The sequence below is a fragment of the Cyprinodon tularosa genome, unplaced genomic scaffold, assembly GCF_016077235.1.
Source record: "Cyprinodon tularosa strain WSP-4 unplaced genomic scaffold, ASM1607723v1 ctg10, whole genome shotgun sequence".
Lineage (NCBI taxonomy): Eukaryota > Metazoa > Chordata > Actinopteri > Cyprinodontiformes > Cyprinodontidae > Cyprinodon > Cyprinodon tularosa.
In genome coordinates this window covers 945,375-967,151 of record NW_024037782.1, presented here as the reverse complement: position 1 = coordinate 967,151, position 21,777 = coordinate 945,375, and the positions used below count along the sequence as shown (strand labels likewise).

Sequence of the window (21,777 nt, the reverse complement as noted above, 5' to 3'; positions counted from 1 at the left end):
GTCTATAGTCTGGGTTCCTTTACACTATAAAACTGTTAAACTATTCCCCCATTCCTAGTTTCATCTCACCATCTAGGATTGTGCCAAATCATGTTTGAAAATAAAAACCCAACCATCACTCTCAGACATCTCTGTCATCTATTAATCATCTTCATGTCTGCTCACACTTCCTCCAGACTGATCTTCTAAATTTTTTGAATCTCTAACTTTCCTTCATCTTTCTTCTTTTCTCACTTACGTATCTACATGACTTAGTTCTATATGCTTAACCTACAAGGGGTGTTCAATAAGTAATGCCTCTGGCCCACTTCCAGATGTTTGATCGAGCTGAAATTTTGCATGTGAAGTATTTTAAATCTCTATAGATTAAATAGCAAATTACAGCTCTGAACTAATTGTGGTTTCTGATTTACTGGTGGTAAAACAAGGTCATGTCTGAGTTTTTGCATTTGAAAGGACGCACACAATGGGGACCTTTGATAAAATTAAAGTAACTTATAGTGATAGTGTCCCATAATATAACCTTGTAAAACATTTTGCAAGGTCATATAATGGGCATAATCACCATAAGTTACTTTAATTTCATCAAAAGTCTCCCGTGGTGTGAGTACTTCCCAATAGAAACACCAGATCACTGCTCGACACACAGCTGGCTCCATTTCAGACTTTACTCAGTTCAAACACCTATAAGTCAGAAACCACAAATAGTGCTGAAGGCACAGAAAGAAGCAACAATTTGCAGTATTAGGACAGACCGATGGATATGTACATGGCAGCAGGTACAGACAAGGAAATGGAACCACCCAGCAGAGAAAATGGCCGAAACAAGCTAAATCTTCTCACTCACATGAGAAACAGGTGATGGCATAAGAGGTAACAAGCAGGCACAGAGTAACCAATACAGCTGATTGCATGATGGCGGAGAGCAACGACAAAAAATAATACATGAATAAAGCTTTACGGAGATACTGGAAATAAGGATTAAAAATAGTAATTAGTCATCATAAAGAGCATAGAATAGAATAAAGATGAGTGAAAAATAACAGCAGCATGTTATTTATCTGACTAAGACAGAATCTGTGAAAAAATCAGCATGAATGTAACTTTTTATTGAGGTAGTTGGGAATAATGATGGTTTTAAAGTCTTACAGCTGCTGGGAGGAAGGATCTTTGATAACGCTCCCTGGTGCATTTAGGATGCAGCAGTCTGTCACTGAAGGAGCTCTAAAGTTCAGCAACAGCTTCATGCAAGTGGTGGGAGACATTATCCAACAGAGATGTTATTTTAGTTAGGGTCCTTTTGTTTCCCATCTCCTGCACTTAGTCCACGGGGTACCCAATCACAGAGATGGCCTTCCTGATCAGCTTATCCAGCCGCTTCTCTCAGCTACAGATAAGCCACTGCTCCAACAGACAGCTCCATAGAAGATGAGAATAAACCAGAGAACTAAAAGAAGTCTTCAAAAGAATTGGACGTACCTGTTGATTTACTTCGGATAGCCTAATGCTGATTCAGCAATAGTCTATGTGAATATAATAGTCATACCACTACCTCACCGTTGTTCCTTACCTACTACACTTTAATGTAAAAGTAAATCCACCTGTATATAAGCCATCCTGATTGTACATATGTCACCTCAAATCTCTGTTACTCCCTTGCATTTTTTATTTTTTTATTTATTTTTATTCCTAATGCACCTTTTCCTCCTTGTTTGCACCTCTTTAAGTACTAAGTACTATGCCAATATGTGACCAGTAAATTTCTTCGCTGTGAGATCAATAAAGCTCATCTAATCTAATCTAATAAACCAAAGAGCTACACAGACCCTAAAAGCCTTAGGTAGTTATGTTCATTTTAAAGTAAGACTGGGTAACTTTTAGGCACTAGGGGGCGCATTACTTGTAACTTTCAGCTTTAGCTGAAAATTAAACAGTCTTCCTCCACGTTTCTAAATCAGATAGAAGATGACTTTGAACCAACAGATTTAGAAGTCATGAAGTTACTTGTAAATTCAAGGCCACATTCCCTCATCTGGATTTAATCCTACATCAGAGAACCAAAAATATATCTGATAAGGTTTCTGTTTGTCGCCCCAAAACAACAACTTCTCAGCTTAGTTAGCCTTTGTGTTCAAAGGGAGCTCAGACTGCCATAAAGCGATGCTCTGGATCACATGACTCACTCAGAGAAGGATCAGAACTTCTCAACTTACTTAAGTGAGATGTTGGGAAGGTGCAGCGTGCATGAAGCATCCAGACATGCTGAGTGCTACTCAGATTCAGCTAATATTTGGTTCAAAAGTTAAGCAGAGTTGCTTTGAAGTTCATGAGAGTACATTTAAAAAAATGCCTTACAAGTAGGGCATGTTTGGAAGGATAGCTGGGAGGAAGCCTTTTCTGTTTTTGAAAGGAATATGGCAACATGATTGTAAACTTGTATCTTAATGACAAGCAACAAGCCTTTTGGTTACTGGAAAAAAAGTAACCAAAGTATAGATGTCTGGCATGGTGAAAGCTTTAAATGAATAAATTTATGAAAATGCTGTAATATATAAAATGTTTCTAAAGTCACATATGATCACATAACAAAAACATTCAGATTGGCTGAAAAAAGGAAAATATCAAGAAAATATCTGGTCAAGCTCATGTAAACACTCTGACAAGACCTTTATTAAGATGTGCATGAACTAATAAAGCTAACTTTATGAAAATCTTAAGCATTTTGAGAAGCATCACCCACAGATTTATACTTCAGGTCCATTCTAGTTTAGTGCTAAATGAAATGAAATGACATAAAGAAAAAGGACAAACTACTCTCTATGGTAGCTTTTCATATTCTCCCAGTTTTTCACTCCATCATGCCAAGTGAATAATATTTTGCAGATGTTTTGATTCAGTTCTGGAAAGACTTGGGCCTCTATTCAAAATAACTCTCTTAGGAGCCCTGCTTTGAGGACACCGGGCCAGCATTTTACTGCTGGTATGCAGCGTCATGGTGATGAATGGAATTCCTCTGGTAGTAAAAGATAAATAATAACAAAGATATTTGCCGACCCTTAAGCTGTGACACAAGCAAAATACTGATATTACACATATTATTTTACTTTAAGCTAAATTATTTAACTTTTTTAATAGACTCAAATGAATGTGAGAGCAAAATAAAACTGATGACGTGCAACAGCTTTAAAATAATAAAAAAAAGTATTCTTTCAGATGCAGATAGATAAAGTTTAATGAAACTGCCACTTTTTCATCAGTGCAGTTTCATTCAGCTGAGGTTCAGATAACTGTGCCGTGCCCAACTTTGATTTTCTGTCAGAGTAGGTTCAAAGCTTTTCTCATGGGTTCAAAGCAGGAGAGACGAAAAGCAAGATGAGACTGTAATAAATAAATTCTAAAGAGAGAAAAAGAAGGCCTCAGAAAAAATGACAGTCAGTCAACTCCTAAAAGAATAGCAGAAGTACGTAATCTGATATTCCTAATGGTTTCCCAGGCAGACAAACTCACGCAGAGTTTCTGCTGGAGATGAAATACACATATTTTCAAATTGTGTGCTATTAGAATGTATTAACACACAAAAACACAAAGTTTTCTAGAATTTATGATGTGACAACTGCCAGTAAAGCTTGTATTTTACATTCAGAAACTCTATTTACAAATCCTGAAAGATTTTCTAAACAAAACAGAGACCCAATTCTAACAGCCGTCATGCAATAGTAAATCATATGTGAAAAAGAGAGCCATAAGAAACACAATATTCGAAGAAGATGAATGCGGAAAAAAAAAATCCTTGCTCATTACCACCAAAATGTAGGAGTTTCAAAATCTCATTAAATTTTCAGTAAAAAAGTTCCTTGACCTTGATAGATTAAACTTTTAGGAAACCCATTACGATAATAGAAAAAATTATGACTAAGTGGTTCAAACTTTTTGTATTAAGGTTGGGAATTATAGGACATTTAACAAGAAGCCACTAACAAACTAGAATTAAGATAAAGTTAATATATAGAGTGAGTTGGTGTTAAACTTTGGTAATCTTTTGACCTACCTTTGCACCAGGAGATCCAGGGAAGCCCGGAGCCCCAGATGGACCAACAGGGCCCTATAAAATGGGAAAAAACGGTTGATGCATGCAGCTGCAAAGCTTCCAACTATTACAGTAAATTCAACTTATTATGAGGTCAAAATGCAAATGATTTGAATTATTGAACGATATCCAAAATGATACCTACTGGAGGACCAGCAGGACCAGGCAAGCCATCATTTCCTCGTGCACCCTAAGCAGAGAGCACAATTACAGCAATGCCACTAGAATAATACCATAACCCGCCTTAATTCATTAAAGATAAAAGGAGATTATTTAAATGTATAGGTAACAAAACCATGTCTAACAAATATCTGCATCCAGTGTGAGCATTTAGAAGATAAGTTGAACTTACAGCAGCTCCGGTGGATCCGGGACGTCCTCTCTCCCCAGGCAAACCACGTGGTCCCTATGAAAGAAAAAAAAAAAAAAAAGGAAAATTTTAATATCAATTAACCGTTTGTATTACCTGTAAAGAAGTGCTTTTTTGTGCTGCTCTGGTGTGACCACCAAACACCCACCATGGGTCCAGGTGAGCCACTCTCACCGGGGGCACCGGCCTCACCCTTAAAAAGAGAAAGATTTAGATTTTAGCATAATCCGTATATAACTGAATTATATAAGAAAAATAACACACTTAATGTATACACTCTTTATAAAATACATTAGTGTATCTTTACCCTCAGATTCAATTAAGAACAGAGACCCAAATAGAATCTGACAGAGAACAGGGTATGAATACTTTTTGGCTTAACTAAATGTCTGCATTCTTTGCATTCAAACAACAACAAACATATTCACTAACACAGGCTGTGCGTATTTATAAAGGTGTAATAACATTAAACCCTCAGAAGGGTAAATAAAGTGTCCTGATGATACCTGGTAAACTTAGCCCTGACCATGTGGTGTTACAGCAAGTACAAAATAACTAAGAGACATACAGCTACAACAGAGAAACAATTCCCACCTTAGCACCAACAGCACCAGTCTCTCCCTTTGCACCATCAAGACCAGGATAACCCTGTAAAGACCAAGCAGAGAGGTAACATGTTAATAATCTGGACCCATGTTTGGAGAGAAAATCTTTAAAGTGACAAACTCACTCTGTGTCCCTTGATGCCGGGCAGACCAGGAGTTCCTGGGAAACCGCGAGCTCCCTGTGCAGTGAGATGGAGAATGGTAGAGGAGATGACTATGTTGCAATGGAAGAAGATAAATCCCGTGCTTTTCATTTTACCTGATCTTAATGTTTATTAATACGGCAGAAAATAAAGCAGTTTTCTGAGAAAAATGTTTAATAATCTCAAAGAAACTGAGATTAATCATCTTCAGCAGCTCAGTCGATATAGTGAGAGCTAAAACTATATACCAGTATAGGAGACAGGTGTTTTACAATTTATACCTGCAGAAGCCATAGCAAATAATCCACTGTTCATTGAGATCCTTATCAATAAGCATTTAAGAAAAAGCAATGTATCAAATGTTTTTTTTTCCTCACAAGATTTTACTCTTATTGTAACATACTCCAAGCTAAAACTGTCCGAAATTATAAATAAATTAGCAGATTAAAGGAACTCACTTGAGGTCCAGTGGGTCCACGGTCTCCTGGTTTCCCTGGTTTCCCTGGTTCCCCCTAAAAATTAAGACATATCAAGTAAATCAGAGTATTTGATCAATTAAATGTATGTTGAGTCATTATGTGTGCATTTATTGTGTTTTTTTTATTGTGAGCTGTCCTAGTGGACCTAATTTAAAATATGAAGTCTGCTGCCATCATGTGGATCACAAGTAGAACTACATTTCAAAACTCGCATGAGTGTCTTCTCTGCAATGTCACATTAACAGCAATCAAAATGGATTTTCTAACAATTATTATAATAATTAACTAGATCCAAACGTATAATGAAAATAAAAGATTATTCTAGATGTATTTTGCCAACTGTCAGATTATGAGATGCTGCTCAGCATCTCTTAATCTAAACTGATTTTTTAGGTTGAGACGTGTTTTAGTTTGAAGAAAATAAGGACAGTTAGCCTCATAAATTAGACATTTGAAATAATAGCTTAACAAAATAAGTAATCCTAAAGAGAGCCAACTGAGAGAGGCTTGAAATTATAAAGAAATCCAATTTCATGAAGACAATATTTTTTTTAAATTAAAAATATTTCTTGTAAATGCAGTTAACACATATCACAGAGAATTATGACAAAGATCAATTTTGTTCAATAAAAAAGTTCTCAGTAGTTTGAAATCTGCTCTAATTGATATGTGCTTTTTAAAACTATCTGTTAGGTATTACACAACTATAATTTTTTATTTAAATTAAAATAAAACAATGAAAAAACAAAAATAAACCAAACAGTAAATTAAACTTACATCATCTCCAGGTTTCCCAGGAGGTCCAGAGGGGCCACGGGGACCCATGGGGCCCTTTTAGCAGGAATGGGGAAACAGAAAAAAAAAAAATGAAGACAAATACAAAGGTGAGTCTCAGTTCCCATTTAAAGCCAGTAGGAGGCAGGATCAAACAGCTGTGAATGCCTTTCTCTTTGTAATCAGGCCTAATAACAAAAAAAAGTAAATAAACAAGAAACTATTTCATATTATGTTAGAAAGATGGATTATTGCAATCTCAATGAAATGGGAATTTTCAATAGTTTTTGCTAAAGAACAATAAAAAATATGAGGAAAAATACTTCATCATTGAAACAAAAGAGTTGAACTATAAAAGTGTCAGTTATTCTTTCTGATTTTTAGCTGCCTTATCCTATGAAGGTGTTGACAAGTGTCAGAAAAAAGGTTTACATGTCACATTAGATCCTTGCTAGCATTTTTTATTTGTTAGTTCATCTAATATGAGAGAACAATATTAGTTCTTCCTATTTATTCATTTCAATTTTTTCTTCATGACTTTGTCAAGCTAATGAAGCATGAAACATTTATATTGTTATGTTCTGAAGGAAACCTCAGGACAAAGACCTCAGATGTAACTGGAATGCACAATCCTAAACTGTGACTCCTTAAATTATTTTCTGGAGTTGATTTTTGAATTTAATTACACTTAATGATGTCCTGGCAAATATTATAAAGAGAAGGCATGTCTGTGTAATCTCCACATGAGCAGATTATCACAGCAGTGGGGAGACTTTGTTCTGTTGACCTGAGGGGAAGAGGGAGGATTGGAAAGCTGGATAATATGACCTCAGGATGTTTGGGGAACTGAGTGGGTCCAACAGAAAAGAAGAAGGAAATTAAGACAGAAGCAAAATAATATTTTTACCAGCAAAAAAAAGAAAAAAAAAAAAAAACTGAACCTGATGAGAAGAAACCAACACAGGAGGCATCAGTAGGAAGACGGTAGAAGACAGGTTAAGGTCACAGAATATGAAAAGCTAAACTAGGAGCATTATTGGATCACTAAACATAATCTGAGTATGTAAAAAAAAAAAGAAACTGGATTGGAACACGATAATTATACAGGGGTTGGCAAGAAATGTAGTGCAGGCAGGAAATTGTGCTGTTTTTAAATTTCATTAGAGCTTTAAACGTAGATCAGTTTTAGATGAATAACAAAACCAGTTTAACTTCCTGTTTGTTTTGATGCTCACTATTTTGAGCAAAAAAGATGATACAAATAGATTTATTTTCATTCTATTCCACACTCACGGAGATTACACAATATGCTTTCTTTATACTTAATTAAGTTCAAACAGGAGGACAAATAATGACTTTTTTTTTAACCTTCTGTTAGTTTTATATTTGGATACAATTGAACCTCAACTTTTTATTCAGAAATGCTCATTTTAAAGGCCTATGAGATTTATTTAGATTTTTGCCAGGCATCTAATCCTGACATAAAAATACTGAGAACAATCTACTCATTGTCTAGTGTTGTTTAACCAATAATAATGAAAAAAAAAGAACTAGATCAAAACTATTTGCATGAGAATAAGATTAAAAAAAAAAGCAAAAAGTTATGAGTATTAAACCATGCAGTGTGTTTTAAGAGACGGCACATTTCATTATCATCATACTTACAGCTTGGCCGGGCTCTCCAGCCTCTCCTGGGCTGCCTTGGAAACCCTGTGGGCCCTGAGATTTTGAGAGAGGAGAAGGATGATCTGATAAGACTAAAATATATTTTATTTAAAAACATAACTGGTGCCAAATGTTGATTGATTAAAGAGCATAAATATGATAAGAATCAGAAATAGTGCACATTCTGCCACCCAAGTTCAACTTAGGACAATAATGCACTAAATGTATTTTGGTCATTCTTGTATATTAATTGTATCTAAAAAAAATTTCTAAATTCTTAATAATATTAGTTTAATAACCTAATAAAAATAAAATGAACTTTTCCGGTAGAAGGTAGGTAGAACTCTAAAAAACAAAGTAAGACTGGTAGTATCTTAAGGCGAATCTACTGCATAAGCATCGTATGTTAGGGCAACAAAAGTCTCTGAGGTGGAGCTCATAACCATGATTAAACCAAAGGACAAAGGCTGGGTGGATGGTGCCGTCTACCTGCTAGCCGGAAAGGCCAGAAGAGCTAAAGTATGGTTGCAGTGTGTTGGAAAAAGAGGAAGGGTGTGTTTGTCTGCATATCTGTGTGGGGGGTTTTAAGCCTACTGGGGAATATGAAAGGTAAATTGTCAGGTGTTCAACAATCTGTCTGGGTTGTGGCACAGGAAAGAGCCCTGAAGCCTCCAGCTGGGAGACTGGAGGTGCTTAGACTCAGATCAAAAGCCCACTGTCTCATTTAAAGGTGGGCTGAGTATAAACATTCATCTCTGACAGCGAGTGACACACAATCATTCCTGGAGTCTAAGTACGCAGTCGTCAGATGAACTCCAATTTAATTTCCATGTGCAAAACATCATGCATGTTACAAATATAGCCCCTTAGCAGTATATTCCGCTAATCGTATCTACAGCCACTCCCAGCTTAGTCGGTGTTCAGAGTGAAGCAGGTACTTACAGGTGCTCCTGTGGGGCCAGGTGGTCCTCTGGGTCCCATGGGGCCCTGAGGGAAGTGGAAACAAGAAAAACAACATCAAAACGGTGTCAGTAGAACTGTTACTACAGTAACTCATAATTTAGACTGGGAAAAAAAATTATTTCACATCTTTGTTGCATAGAAATATAACCTCCATGTTTATCCAGTTTAATCGTTTCACAGCTTTAAAGGTAAAATGTGTGCTTTGCCCCAAAGCTTTATCACATTCAACCTGTCAAAGCCGTAAATCGTTAAAACATTCCACACTGGCACTCTCTTTGTGCAAATCCTTCTCTTCAGCTCATGTAAATGTACACCCTGATCCTCTTTCTTTTAGCTTTATTACTAATCATAAAACGTTTGTTGACTGAAAAAAGAGTTTTGGCTTAATTTTGAGGGTTACATTTGGAGGGCAAACTGAAATTTGTCAGACTGAATCTTGAGCCGCTGAGTGAAAATTTCTGCCTGGATTCACATGCCAAAACAATTTTTACTTGAACTTCTTGCATCAGAGCTCAGCAGGAGAGAATTAGACTCTTTGGGGCGAGTGGGTGATATGTAACTTTCCCTAATGAGTTTTCTGCCTGATGCACTAAGGAGAAAAAAATCAGAGTAAAAATGTTAGCAGCAGGTTTGTGTTAAAACAGTTACCGAAGTTGAATTCTTTCACGAATAAAGACAGCCAGGATGGCTGACAGCCGTTCTCCTTCCTTATAACATGATCCCCTTCATTAGTACTGTGCTTATGAACCCTCCATCACACATGCTGGAATCAGGCCAAAGTAAATGTCACAGAACTGTACAGTGGTCCTAAGAAGTGAATGAATGTCACCTTTCAGCTGGTGTACAAAGCCTGAACCAAAAGCTTATCAATGGGGCTTTCTATGCTCAGGTTGTCTGAATGTGTGTTGAGTGCATCTACATTTCACTAAAAATACCATGGGAGTCTCTGGTATGTATATATATGCAGGACTGATGTTTAAGTGAATGAGCTCCATGAAATACTGCATTAGTCAGAGGGCTGAAAAACAGTCAAACTAAATGTGAAGTGGCTAAAATAGGACAGTATTGTGCCGAGCTGTCAGACAGACGTTTGTTGACAGCATCAGGAGGAACAAGTGAAAAGTAAGGGATCTGATCCACCTGAGTCACCCCCTCTCTATTTCCTTTGACAGACTCCAGCTGGATAAAACCTCAGCTGAGGAGCTCTGTTGATCCATGATCCTTCATAGCACCTTGATCCAGGCCAATCCCCCCCAACCCCTTCTCGCTGTTACATTTCAAGCACACCAAAGTCCCAGCAGTAGCTGCTTTGTGAGCTTGAAATACAATTAAGAAAATCAGTAATAATCAATATACATCTTTAGAAAAAAAAATTTTGTTGTAGAAACCCGGATTTTGTGTCATTTGTCCAACATCAGTGTAATAATGGCTTATTGTTAGGTTTTCACCTTACCTTCCAATCATCCCATAATCGTTCTTAGCTGTTTCCTTCGTTCTTTGCATAATTTAATTCTGAGATGAAAATTATGAAACTCTATTGGCCTTCCAAGAGGAAATGCGGGGAAAATATTATTATTATTTTTTTTTGTGGTTGACAAAAATCTTTGCGTTTTACAAACTTCCCTGTTTTAACTTCTTCGACTGAAATTTGCCCTGAGTTTGAGTTGATTTAATCAGTGAACAGATAAAATACAAACACCGGCATAGTTAATAAAAGCTTTAAAAAATTAACTAATTTGTGAAAGCATCACAGTTCACAAATGAATCATCTGCCAGACCCATAAAGTGTTACATGCATCTCTTTATAATCTCCTGTTTTGACTGAAAAGTAGGAACTAAAATAGCTGATTTAAAGCTGCTCGAGATGAGACTTCTTTTGTCAACAATGGTTGCTTCTAGGGCTGAACAAAATATTGAATAACTATCGATTACTTGATCAATGAAATAACTATGATCTGATTTAGTAATCGAATGATTGTTAGCTGGAGTGTACAGACTAAAACAGGGCAGATGCTGAAAGATTAACCCAGTCAGAAAAGCCAAAACTTTACAAAAAATATAAATGTGTTGGATAAATGTATATTTCATCTGTAAATATGTGGTATCCATCATTGCTTAAGTGGCCTAGTTTTAGTTTCATTTCCTAGAAATTCTGCTATTAAGCACCTTTGACTATTCAATTCCAAATTGATTTTTTGCCCGGAAAAAAATAAGTGAATCAATTAGCAAAATAACTGTTAGTTGCAGCTCTAGTTACTTTCAAGGAAAAATAAAGATGAAGGATATGGTGGCTGATTTGTGCTTAAATCCCCCAAACAAACAAACAAACACTTGGGAGCTTTTAGAATCAAAGTGCAGATCCTGTGAGGCAGATGTGTTACCTAAAGATAATTCAACTAAGGTTTAGAATTGGTGCCAGTGCAGAGCTTCCTGTTCACTGACACAGCAAGTTTTGCGCGCAGACAGGTGGATATGTTTTAAAGTCAGCCTTGTGTTTAGAAGAGGAGCAAAATAATCCAAAGCATTCATTAAGAACAGACCAAATTGCAGAATGAACCTGGACTGGACAGCAGAGGACTAGCTTATATGGTTATTTTCTTTGCTTAACCCAGTCAGACTGAATGAGTAGAAAAGCACTGTCTAAACACTCTATGAAATTAAAACTTTTTTTCCCTAATCGGAGCAGCTGGCTGAGGAACAATGTTTCCCTACCACACAGTTTCACTAAGTCACGATGCAAAAGTAATAACTATCTGAAACATCAAATGAAACATTAACAATTTTGGTTTATAACAGCAAGTTATTTCTCTTTTACAATAGTTTGAAAAGAAATATACAGCAATCCCTATACAAAGTACAGGACCCTGGTTTCCATGTCTGAATTACCCTTTTTGGATAATTTTATGGATTTCAATATTTACAGCATCAATACCCACTCAGTAAAGCAGTAAAGGAAGAACATGGCATCTGTGCCAGGTATCAGCATGGTCTCTTTCTCACCATTGGTCCTTGCATCACACCCATCTGTGCTCCACCGCCGGCCTTCTCATCAAAACCACCCGCCATCTGAGCAGCAAAGTTCTGGAGAGGAAAAATAAAGCCGGTCATCACCAAGTAGGATGATAAAACTACTTAAACAGAACATTTCTTACAATGCAGAGTCCTTCACAGATTATAGAATTGTCTGTCTGTCTGTCTGTCTGTCTGTCTGTCTGTCTGTCTGTCTGTCTGTCTGTCTGTCTGTCTGTCTGTCTGTCTGTCTGTCTGTCTGTCTGTCTATCTATCTATCTATCTATCTATCTATCTATCTATCTATCTATCTATCTATCTATCTATCTATATTTTGTCATTAACTTTTTCCAACTAAACTCAATATTTTTGCATCCTTTGAGAAAAGTGGGAAATAGCTTTAAAGAGATCATCATTTCCTTCCATTCTTCAGGTCTATCTCAGAACCTAACCCCCTTCAGCCTCTCCTCTTATCTTATTCCTTTCAAAGAAGGCGAACCATTTTGTCCATTCTCTCACAGCCTCCATGGCATTGTATCTTTGCAGCCTCCCATCTCTTGAAGATTCATACATAATTAGTCATCTTTGATGCATTTTCTTTCCATCACTCTCCCCTCATTTAGTCACAGCTACTGTGCTCTTGGCCTTGAATCAGACCTAAGCTCATTTATGCTTTAATAGTTTCTATTATCCAACCAAAACTGTAATAACTTACTCCGCCAAGGCCAGGGGGTCCATTGGGTCCTGGAGGTCCTGGGGGTCCTGGATTTCCAGGGATGCCAGGTTCACCGTCTCTGCCACGAGGACCAGGACTTCCCTAAAGAAGACGACAAGGCATAATTATATCTTAGATAAGAACTGTCTAATGTTGGGTCATGTTAAGTATTTCCTCATTTGATACATGTATAAACCTTAATAAATGAAATGATTAGCAAAGCAAATTATGATGAAATGTTACAAAGTGAAAGTTTTAGTTGATCAGCTCATAAATAACCATGTTGTAACATTTCCAGAACACTGAGGTGGCTCATTTAATAGAAATATGGATACAGTTGTTTAAAACATATAATTTTATATTCTTAATCTTCTGTAAGTGAAAAAAGCTGTTTTGAATAACAGTATGTCTGATCAAACATTCATTACTAAAATTGCTAAACAGGTCCTGGGAGGAAAAAAAAACAGCTCCAGCTCATTTGAGCTATTTTCAGATTTCACTGGCTGTTTAAAATTAAACATCTTGAGTTGTCTAGTGTCAACAACCAAGAATCAGGCATGAAAAGTGGCATTTTAAATCACCCAAAATTAAACTTTCAGTAATTAAACGTAATTTTTAAAATCTTTTCATTGCAAATTACGTCACATACACGTGATCTTCTTAAGTCGACCCTGCATACCTCTGTGCAAGCTGTGACAAAACACCCAGCAAGCTGATGCAAAACGAAAGATAATGTAAAGAACAACTAAAAAGGGCGCTGAGCTTCTGCTTGCCAAAAATTAGTCCAGCTCACGTTTAAATCTGCATAAACAAGACAGCTACACGACATAAATTGCTTGCCTGCAGCCTACTATCACATCCGCCTTGTTACATTAATGAGGCGATTAAAGCAGATGCAGATTTCCCACCACAAGCAACAGCAAGGCCCCTGAAAGAAGCCGACGTTTACATTACAAGTCTCCCAACAGTCTCACATCTGTTAAACAACCAAGACCACAGAGCCTAAAGAAAACGACACATGACTAGTTGGACTATGGTGCTCAATGAAAGGCTACTATTATCTAAACCTGAAAGCTGTAATACACACACACCCACCCACACACACACACCCGCCAGGAGTCTCAGCTATCAGATTCAATCAAACATACTGTACTTGTTAACTAAGAAGGGGGGCACAGTGCTTTTTATGCCTCAGGAAGATCTTCTCTTTTTGATTTTTATGAAACTAACCTTTTCTCCTTTTTCTCCTCTCGATCCGCGGGGTCCCTGCTCTCCAGGTGGGCCCTGAATAAACACAACATTGAGAGCAATAACATAAGATGTGGTTTAATGTGTAAGTGCCATTAAGATTTAGCTGCAGTATCTGAAATAATAATGTCACTTTTGAGTCAAAAACTGGTTTTATACGGTTTCTTTAAACCTAAAGTTCCTGCGTGTTTAGCTGCTAAAATTCAAAACTTGTCAAGACTTAAAATGTACATATTCTTGGTATATTCACCATCCAATTTGATGTTTTACGACAGAAAATCTGTTTCAATGTACTACAAAGCGACGGTCACATTTTAAAATACCAAACTAAACAACAAATACAAATTGGAATGGTGGTATTAATTTCTGAATGAGTTTAAACATTTAAAAGCACAAAAATGGTACATACCATTGGGCCAGCCGGTCCTCTTGGTCCTACAACCTTTAGTGGAATAAGAAATCAATATATAAATGGCAGCTTTGATCTTACTGATCTGCTGAAAGTTAGCATTTAGTTTAATTCAACTTAGTTCAATTCAGTTTATTTATATAGTGCCAATTCATAACACATGTCATCTCAAGGCACTTTACAGTTCAGCAGATCATGCAGTCAAATTGATTCAAGTTTTCTATAAAAAAAAAGCTGTTGATTGCATCGACTCATCGACTTGAAGGCTGCATTATGGATGTGTTATAAAGTTATCTTTCTCCAATCAGGAACACACTGATGAATTGCTTATTTCTTCAGGCAAAGCATAAGGAGAAACATACAGTAAACGATGGCTGTTTATTTCCTGCTTCAAACCAATGCTCCCTCAGAGGGCTAAACACTTCCAGGTGTGGCAGCAGCAATGCTGAGGGACTTATTCTCTCATCTTTATGGGGATTTTTGCTCAGGCCTTATTGGACTTGGCAGAAAAGCTCATCCTCTTTTTAGACCTCTTTGCTAGTCTTTCTATTGTAAGCGGTTTTACAGCTTACTGTTAAATTAATACCACAGTTTTTAAATTCACACCCAGAAATCTGGAGCTAATTGAAGGCTGGTCCTCGTTTACAAGTCATACCTATGTTTCCAGTGGCTACTACTACTCTATAAATGGAACAATCTGTTTTTTTTTTTTTCTTGGCTGCTACTGATTTAATAAGTTCTTTGAGGCCAAATTGAAAAACAAACTAACTATGCTGTAGGTTCTCTGAGTAGTCTGTCATCTCAATTTGAATAGAACAAAAAGTTATGGGATTAAAAATGCATTCCCATTTGTAAATCAAAGAACATATATCTGTATCTGAAAATTGATAAAAGTGAATCAAAGTTGGTCAATGCATTTATAAACCAAAGATATTCAAGGTAGTAAAGGTTTTAAATTTTGTACGCCACAGACAGACAGCAGAAAAAATCTAATAGTTTAACACTTTACAAGTTGATTATAAAGGAAATTGTCCAGAAATGGTATAGGCCAATTACTTGGTGTACCTCTCCAAATAATTCAACAAAAAGTAAACAAATGTCCATATGTAATAACTCGACTGAATTTATATACTACTTTAAGGTCATCAGAGTCCTTCATCTTGTAGCAGCTCTTACCTAAGCATGCACACATTCATACATGAGCACACAGACTGGTAGGGGTGAAGGGGGGCACAAGGAGGCACATGTGAACCCACTGAGCTAGTCACCCAGAGCATAGACCTTTCTTTCTAGTGCTTTATTTGACAACTTCATCCTTTGAGTCAGCTTTTCAAAACCAAAAGCTATATTTTCAATATTGCAGGGTTTCAACTTACATCAGTAATGTCTCCAGGTTCACCTTTTTGACCCTGATAAAAGAGAAGTAAAGCAGAATCTCAATTATTAAGGTGGTTGAATATCTCTGTATAACCACATTTTTTAGAAAAAATTGCTCTTTTTAAACAAAAAGTGTGGAATAACACCTTTGTTTTGCTATCAAGTGCTTAAGTATTGCATACCATGAACAGGAAACAGCTATTACTCATGTGGCAGCACTCATTTAAATCAAAGACACATCTAAATCCTTAAACTACTGGTTCTTCCTGCCTTAGAATCAGGGAGAGACCGAGGCTTGACTTCACAGACAGACAGTCAGAATCCCAAACACAGGTATTTTAAGTGTCTCACCTTAGCTCCTGGTTCTCCCGTTAGGTGTTTGTCCAAGATTGAGATAGAAAGAGATCACAGTTAGCGAACATATCACACCATAAACACCAACCCCAAATATCAAAACAAAGTTCCCCAGAACAAATGAGTTCATGGAAAGAACTGTAAGGGGATGCAATTTCCTAAAATAAACTATCCCAAAGACCACCACCAAATCATTGTGTTGTTACCCATTAGAAGAGAAGAAGTGTATATTGTCTCAAAGTCTAACAAAAGCCTAAAGTTAAAGCAAAACAGGTGCATGTATAAATGGAAACAGCAGAAAGCGTTCTCTACAGAAGCAGGGACGCTTTTGTAGAGCATAGGGTTCCATTGTAACATGAAGGGCTTGAATTTACACCATTTTAAGTAAGATTTTTAGTATTTTAATCTTTAATAATCTTTGTAGTTAGTGAGTTACACCTAAGCTTGAAATGTACTTAGTCGGTGTAAGTAAATGGTTTAAAATAATGCTGGTTATGTTTTCCTCATCTCAAACAAATTTGAACCAAATCTCAATTGGGCAATGAGCTGTCTCATTATCCGTCCATATCTAACAAACATATTTGAAACATTGGTATTGGTGTTCTCTATGAAGGTTACAAGTAAGCATTAACTTTAATAACCAGCCTTATTTCCATGTGTGCTTATGAAAATCTATTCTCTATACATCACATTCCTCTTAAAGCAAGAATTTTGCCTTGAAATGTGTTAATATTTTTTCCAGCAGTTAAATCTATAAGCATGCATTGCAAACAGTGACACCTCTAGTTTCAGTGATGCTCCACAGCCTGCTTTATTTATATTTCCAATGCTGGCCACCGGTGTTGGGATACAGAAGCCTTTGTTGATCAGGAAACCATGGCACTTTTGAGGCAAGAGGCCTGAATGGCCTCCTTCATATACTCTGAGTCCTCAGTAGAGAGACGGGCTATTTTCTTGCCATCAGATCTGCAGAAATCCACAGAGAGGATATAGTGCAGAAATGTGAGGCGCTGTCTGTTTGACTGAGGTATTTCCTTAATCACTGCCACATGTTTTCTTGATACTCAGGGAAAGGGGGCGTACTAAAACAAGATGAGGCCAAGGTGCACCAGCTATGGAAAAACAACAGTGAGATTAAGCATTTCACTGAAACCCAGTCAGAAGTGCCACTGCTGCTGTGTATTTCTCATCATCTGTTTGCTTTGGAGACATAAAGGTATATTCAAATAATACATCGATGTCAGGTGTTATTTTTCCTTCTGCCTCCAGAACAAACAGTGTTATTATATACCGTAATTTATTTATGAAGGATGTAAGATAAATAAATTACAACCAAAAGATGAAGGCTGGTCAGCAGCGCAGATGGGGCAACACTCTCCGAATGGGATTTCAGGTTTGGGGCAGTCTTTTAGCTCCTCGCAGACAATATCATCACATAGGACCATTCCCTTGTCACACACACAGATGCGACAAGGCTCTGGTTTCCATATGTCCTTGTCGTTATAACTCTGTCCATCTTGACTACAGATAAAATCCTCCTCTTCTGTGGTTGAGATCCCAGTAGAGGGGCACAAAGAGGAGGGTGCAGGTAGGAAGGAAAAACATAGATTAAACCATAATAAAAGCTGGCACTAACTGAAAGTTAAAACATAGATTTTTCCCCACCACAATCTATATTACAATAATTAAACACCCCCTAGGAGTCAGTTTATAACAAATATATCTTGCTTTATGATATAAAATAGATAATTCAGTGAAGTAATACAGCATAAATTTATTTAATTTATTTAGTCTTTAAAAATACATATTCTGAAGTACAATATCTTGTGCATGTTAATATTAGTATAATAAGCTCTCTCATAGGACTCTGATAGTTCATGAAATCTACTGAAAATTTTGTATTCAAAGATTAAAACACTGAATTAAGAGTTGTGATCTCTCCCCATTAAAAAAATAATGCATTGATAATTAACAGAACAACTACCAGCCCATCCATCCATCCATCCATCCATCCATCCATCCATCCATCCATCCATCCATCCATCCATCCATCCATCCATCCATCCATCCATCCATCCATCCATCCATCCATTTGGTAAAGGTTGATAAGTGTAGAACTACCACCCATATAATTACATTAAATGTGTAAATTCTAACATGTTAAAATGAGATATATATATATAGACTCAAAAACAAAGCAGATATAGAAGAAATATAAAAAATAGTATTGAATTTGCATGTGTCTTGTATTATGACTCTAATTACTGTATTTATGTATCATTCTACAAGGTCATCAATTAAAATACTTGCTTTAGCAGGTCCACTCCTCTACAAACTAACTTATTTTTTTTTTGTTTACCAATTCTGAGAGGTGGACAAAGATTTACATGTAACCTCTACAGTGGCCACAAGGTGGCAATGCAACTTCACAGACTACCGTTTAGGTAGGTAATTAATAGTTTCAGGAAATCTTTAACAAATAATTACAGCCAGAGACCTTTACAAACTAAATATAGAGCTAGTTTGTATCGTGCATACAAGACCGAATGTGCACTCAAGAAAACAGAATGTTTGCTTTTGAAACACAACCAACCAAGGGAATTCAATGAATGTTTTAACAAGCAATTACTACACATGATTCAGTTCAGATCAAAGAAAGGAAATCTGCAAACAGAAAGAGCTGCATAGACAGACGTCTAGATGGATTTTCCAGACAGGTTATAACTGGCTGTAACACCTGCTGAAAAAATGCTTTAAGTGGTGTACCTGAACCTGTGTGGAGGGGTGAGAGGCAACACACTCAGAAAAATAGAGTTTTAAAATATAAAGTGGTAAGAGAGGGTGAGAGAAGAAGAAGGGAGCACAGTACCTTCAGTAAGCTCACGTCTAGGTAACCTAACGGACCTTAGCAGCAATGAATGAGGTCTTTCTGGAAAGGAATAGAGCTAACAATTGACTGACTATTGGCCTGTATAAACAGGGGGAGCACTTTAACCCCCATATGGAGGCTTTGGCAGTGTCAGATGCCAATTTAAACACATTTTTGGGAGGAAAAGGGTGACTTTCATGTGCATTCCTTGAGGTTTTGCTGTTTAATTTCACAGGGCAAGATATTATCAAAGTCTGCACCTGCTTTTTTCTGGCTCATATAGAAATTATTATCCTGACATGGAATATTAAAAAACAAAGGCTCCTCTGTGAACTTCAGAGCTGAAATAGCAGGCTTTTTAATAGTGAAGATAAATAAGGAAGATTTTGTTTGGAAAGAAATTCTCACTTTAAACACAACTCTGGTTGTTTTCTTAGTGTAATGCAAACAAAATTTAATTCTATACTTTTTTTTTTGTTTCAATTTGTTAACATGTATATGCATGATTTTTGTGGATGACAGCTAAAGAGAGCATACGTGCTTGGGACAAAATAAGACCTGTTTGCTTTTTCTTTTTCCAGAAAAGTTCAATTTCCAGCAAGACAAGACTGCTACATTATATAAACACTCTTATTTCCCAGACAGGGTAACATGACACTTCAAATTACTTTAGCTTAGCTAAATTTTGTTTCTTTTTTCAACATCTATCCCATCGCTCCCTCTGATTGAGCTGTCACAGCTTAACTTTATATTGCAAAAAAAATAAATAAAAATAAAATCATATGGAACAGTGTTTATAACCTGTTATGGCCTCTGAAATCATATGAAAATAAAACAGTGATGCAGGTGAATTAAATCTACCTTTAGTCAAAAGGGGAATATAAGGGAAACCCCCGATAATGTAAAATGTTTTTGCATTATCTAAATTGAAGATAGCAACAGATTCATATCACTAGTGACATGATCCCCCTTTTTGCCTCAACACGCCAGGATTCGCCTGGATGCCCTCTGACTGGGATGGAATGTGAACATATTTTACCAAAGGGCTTTGAGCCTGACCACCTTTCACTCGATTTTCCTGGTTCCCTCTCTGTCTTTATGAAGTAAATCTGCAGTTTTTAAGAAAAGTCTGTCAAGGCCCCTAAAAAGCCCGCAGGTGACAGGCAGTTCAATCTCCAGAAAGGAAAGCAAAGTTGGTAAAAGCAGCAGCAGAGGAAACATATGCCACTTTTTTTTTTTTCTTTTAATTTATGTTCAAAACTAAAAATAAAAGCAAGATTTTTAGCAGACAGAATAACAGGTAAACCTTTAAATAAAAAATATAATGAAATAATAGAATCAAAGGAGCATGAATGATGCTTCACTTGCAAAAATCTCCATCAACCTTTTCAGTGCGCACCTGTGCGTTATTTTTATGCGTCTGACGGGGAGGGTGGAGGCTTTTCTGATAAGCTTAATAATAAGACTACAACCTTTAAACTCTTTGCACAGAAAAAAAACCCTCAAATATTATCATTTTTGTGTGAAAATGGTTGCAGAGACAAAACCAAATACCCATAAACTGAAATATAATTTATAAACTTCCATCAAAGAGTTGATCCACTTGAACACTGTGATTTAGTAATAAAATTTTTGGAAACTTACGGTTATCTTCCCGCTGACATCTCACCACTGCTAATAAGAAAACTTGGGATGCTACAAGAAGCAGTAAAGTCCTGGAATCCATAAAGCTCAACATGTCTAAATATTAGACATGCAGCAGAGGAGAGAGAAGGGTGAGAAGGCTTCTCTCAGGATGTTTAGTGGCTTTTTTTGGGTCCAGGTTACAGAAGACGGATCATTCGAGGTTAACTCTTCCAGATGATAATCGATGAGGGAGGAATCCAGCAGCAGGACCCGGACCTGCAGCACAAACTCAGCACCGAGCGCCTCAGGCCAGACGCTCAAGTTTTATGTCCCCGGTGCCTTCAATGAATCCTCGTATATTCCAAAGTATCCGTCCGGCCCCCTTTTTACCCCCTTGTCTGAAATCTGACTCCCCCTTTACTTTTTTTCTCCCGGTCTCCCAGGTTCCATTATCCAATTTTCAGACCACTCCTTTCGTCACGTTCCAACAAGAGTCGAGAAAAAAACGCAAAACTTTTCCTTTTTCCAATTTCAACTTAAAGGGATTAAAATGCTGCTGTAAGAAACCTCTTAGGAGTTTTTATATATATATTTTTTACTGATTTATATTTTATTTTAAACCTACCAAAAAGCTCGCATTCATAAGCTGCAGTAGGTAGTATAATTCAGTTTAATAATTTGTTAGAAATAATGTTTTCTTTCATAAATTAATGTTGAAAATTGACTTCTTTACTTCATCATATTCAGCTTGTTGATGAATATAAAGTCAAGAAGAATCCAAAATGTAGATTTTCAGAATAATATTAGACCAATAAAATCATTTTGATTATAAAAATAAATCTAAAATCGTTTGTTAAGATTGTGCTGAGACCTAAGCAACCATTATTACAACAGACTTCACATTTTTTTTCCAGCAAAAACTGCTTTGGACCAAATAACGCTGTACTGAAGGATAGAAAGAAATTTTGAGACAAATCAGTTTGCACAACCTTAATTTAATTGATTTTAAACCAACAAAAACTTAAAAGTTTGGAAATAGCCTTGATTTTCCCATCAGACCCATGGATAGGATTTGGACCTTTAC

At 36.6% G+C, this 21,777-nt stretch overlaps 1 protein-coding gene across 3 annotated transcripts in view; it reads right to left on the bottom strand.

Moving 5' to 3' along the window:
- The window catches only part of col2a1b (collagen, type II, alpha 1b), a 68,212-nt gene extending 47,164 nt beyond the window's left edge, over positions 1-21,048 (bottom strand). The window contains exons 1-18 of one of the 3 annotated variants that reach the window (XM_038293442.1): positions 20,712-21,048; positions 17,532-17,738; positions 16,196-16,203; positions 15,844-15,876; positions 14,468-14,500; positions 14,041-14,094; positions 12,811-12,912; positions 12,087-12,167; positions 9,066-9,110; positions 8,124-8,177; positions 6,462-6,515; positions 5,664-5,717; positions 5,188-5,241; positions 5,052-5,105; positions 4,606-4,650; positions 4,440-4,493; positions 4,233-4,277; positions 4,049-4,102 (exon numbers count right to left, since the gene is read on the bottom strand). In XM_038293442.1, the coding sequence (XP_038149370.1) occupies positions 4,049-4,102; positions 4,233-4,277; positions 4,440-4,493; positions 4,606-4,650; positions 5,052-5,105; positions 5,188-5,241; positions 5,664-5,717; positions 6,462-6,515; positions 8,124-8,177; positions 9,066-9,110; positions 12,087-12,167; positions 12,811-12,912; positions 14,041-14,094; positions 14,468-14,500; positions 15,844-15,876; positions 16,196-16,203; positions 17,532-17,738; positions 20,712-20,805 (1,125 nt within the window). In that variant the 5' untranslated portion in view covers positions 20,806-21,048. Of the gene's footprint in view, positions 1-4,048; positions 4,103-4,232; positions 4,278-4,439; positions 4,494-4,605; positions 4,651-5,051; positions 5,106-5,187; positions 5,242-5,663; positions 5,718-6,461; positions 6,516-8,123; positions 8,178-9,065; positions 9,111-12,086; positions 12,168-12,810; positions 12,913-14,040; positions 14,095-14,467; positions 14,501-15,843; positions 15,877-16,195; positions 16,204-17,531; positions 17,742-20,711 lie in introns of all 3 variants that reach the window. The other 2 variants (XM_038293366.1, XM_038293522.1) reach the window with 2 other exon arrangements.
- Positions 21,049-21,777: the final 729 nt, after the last annotated feature.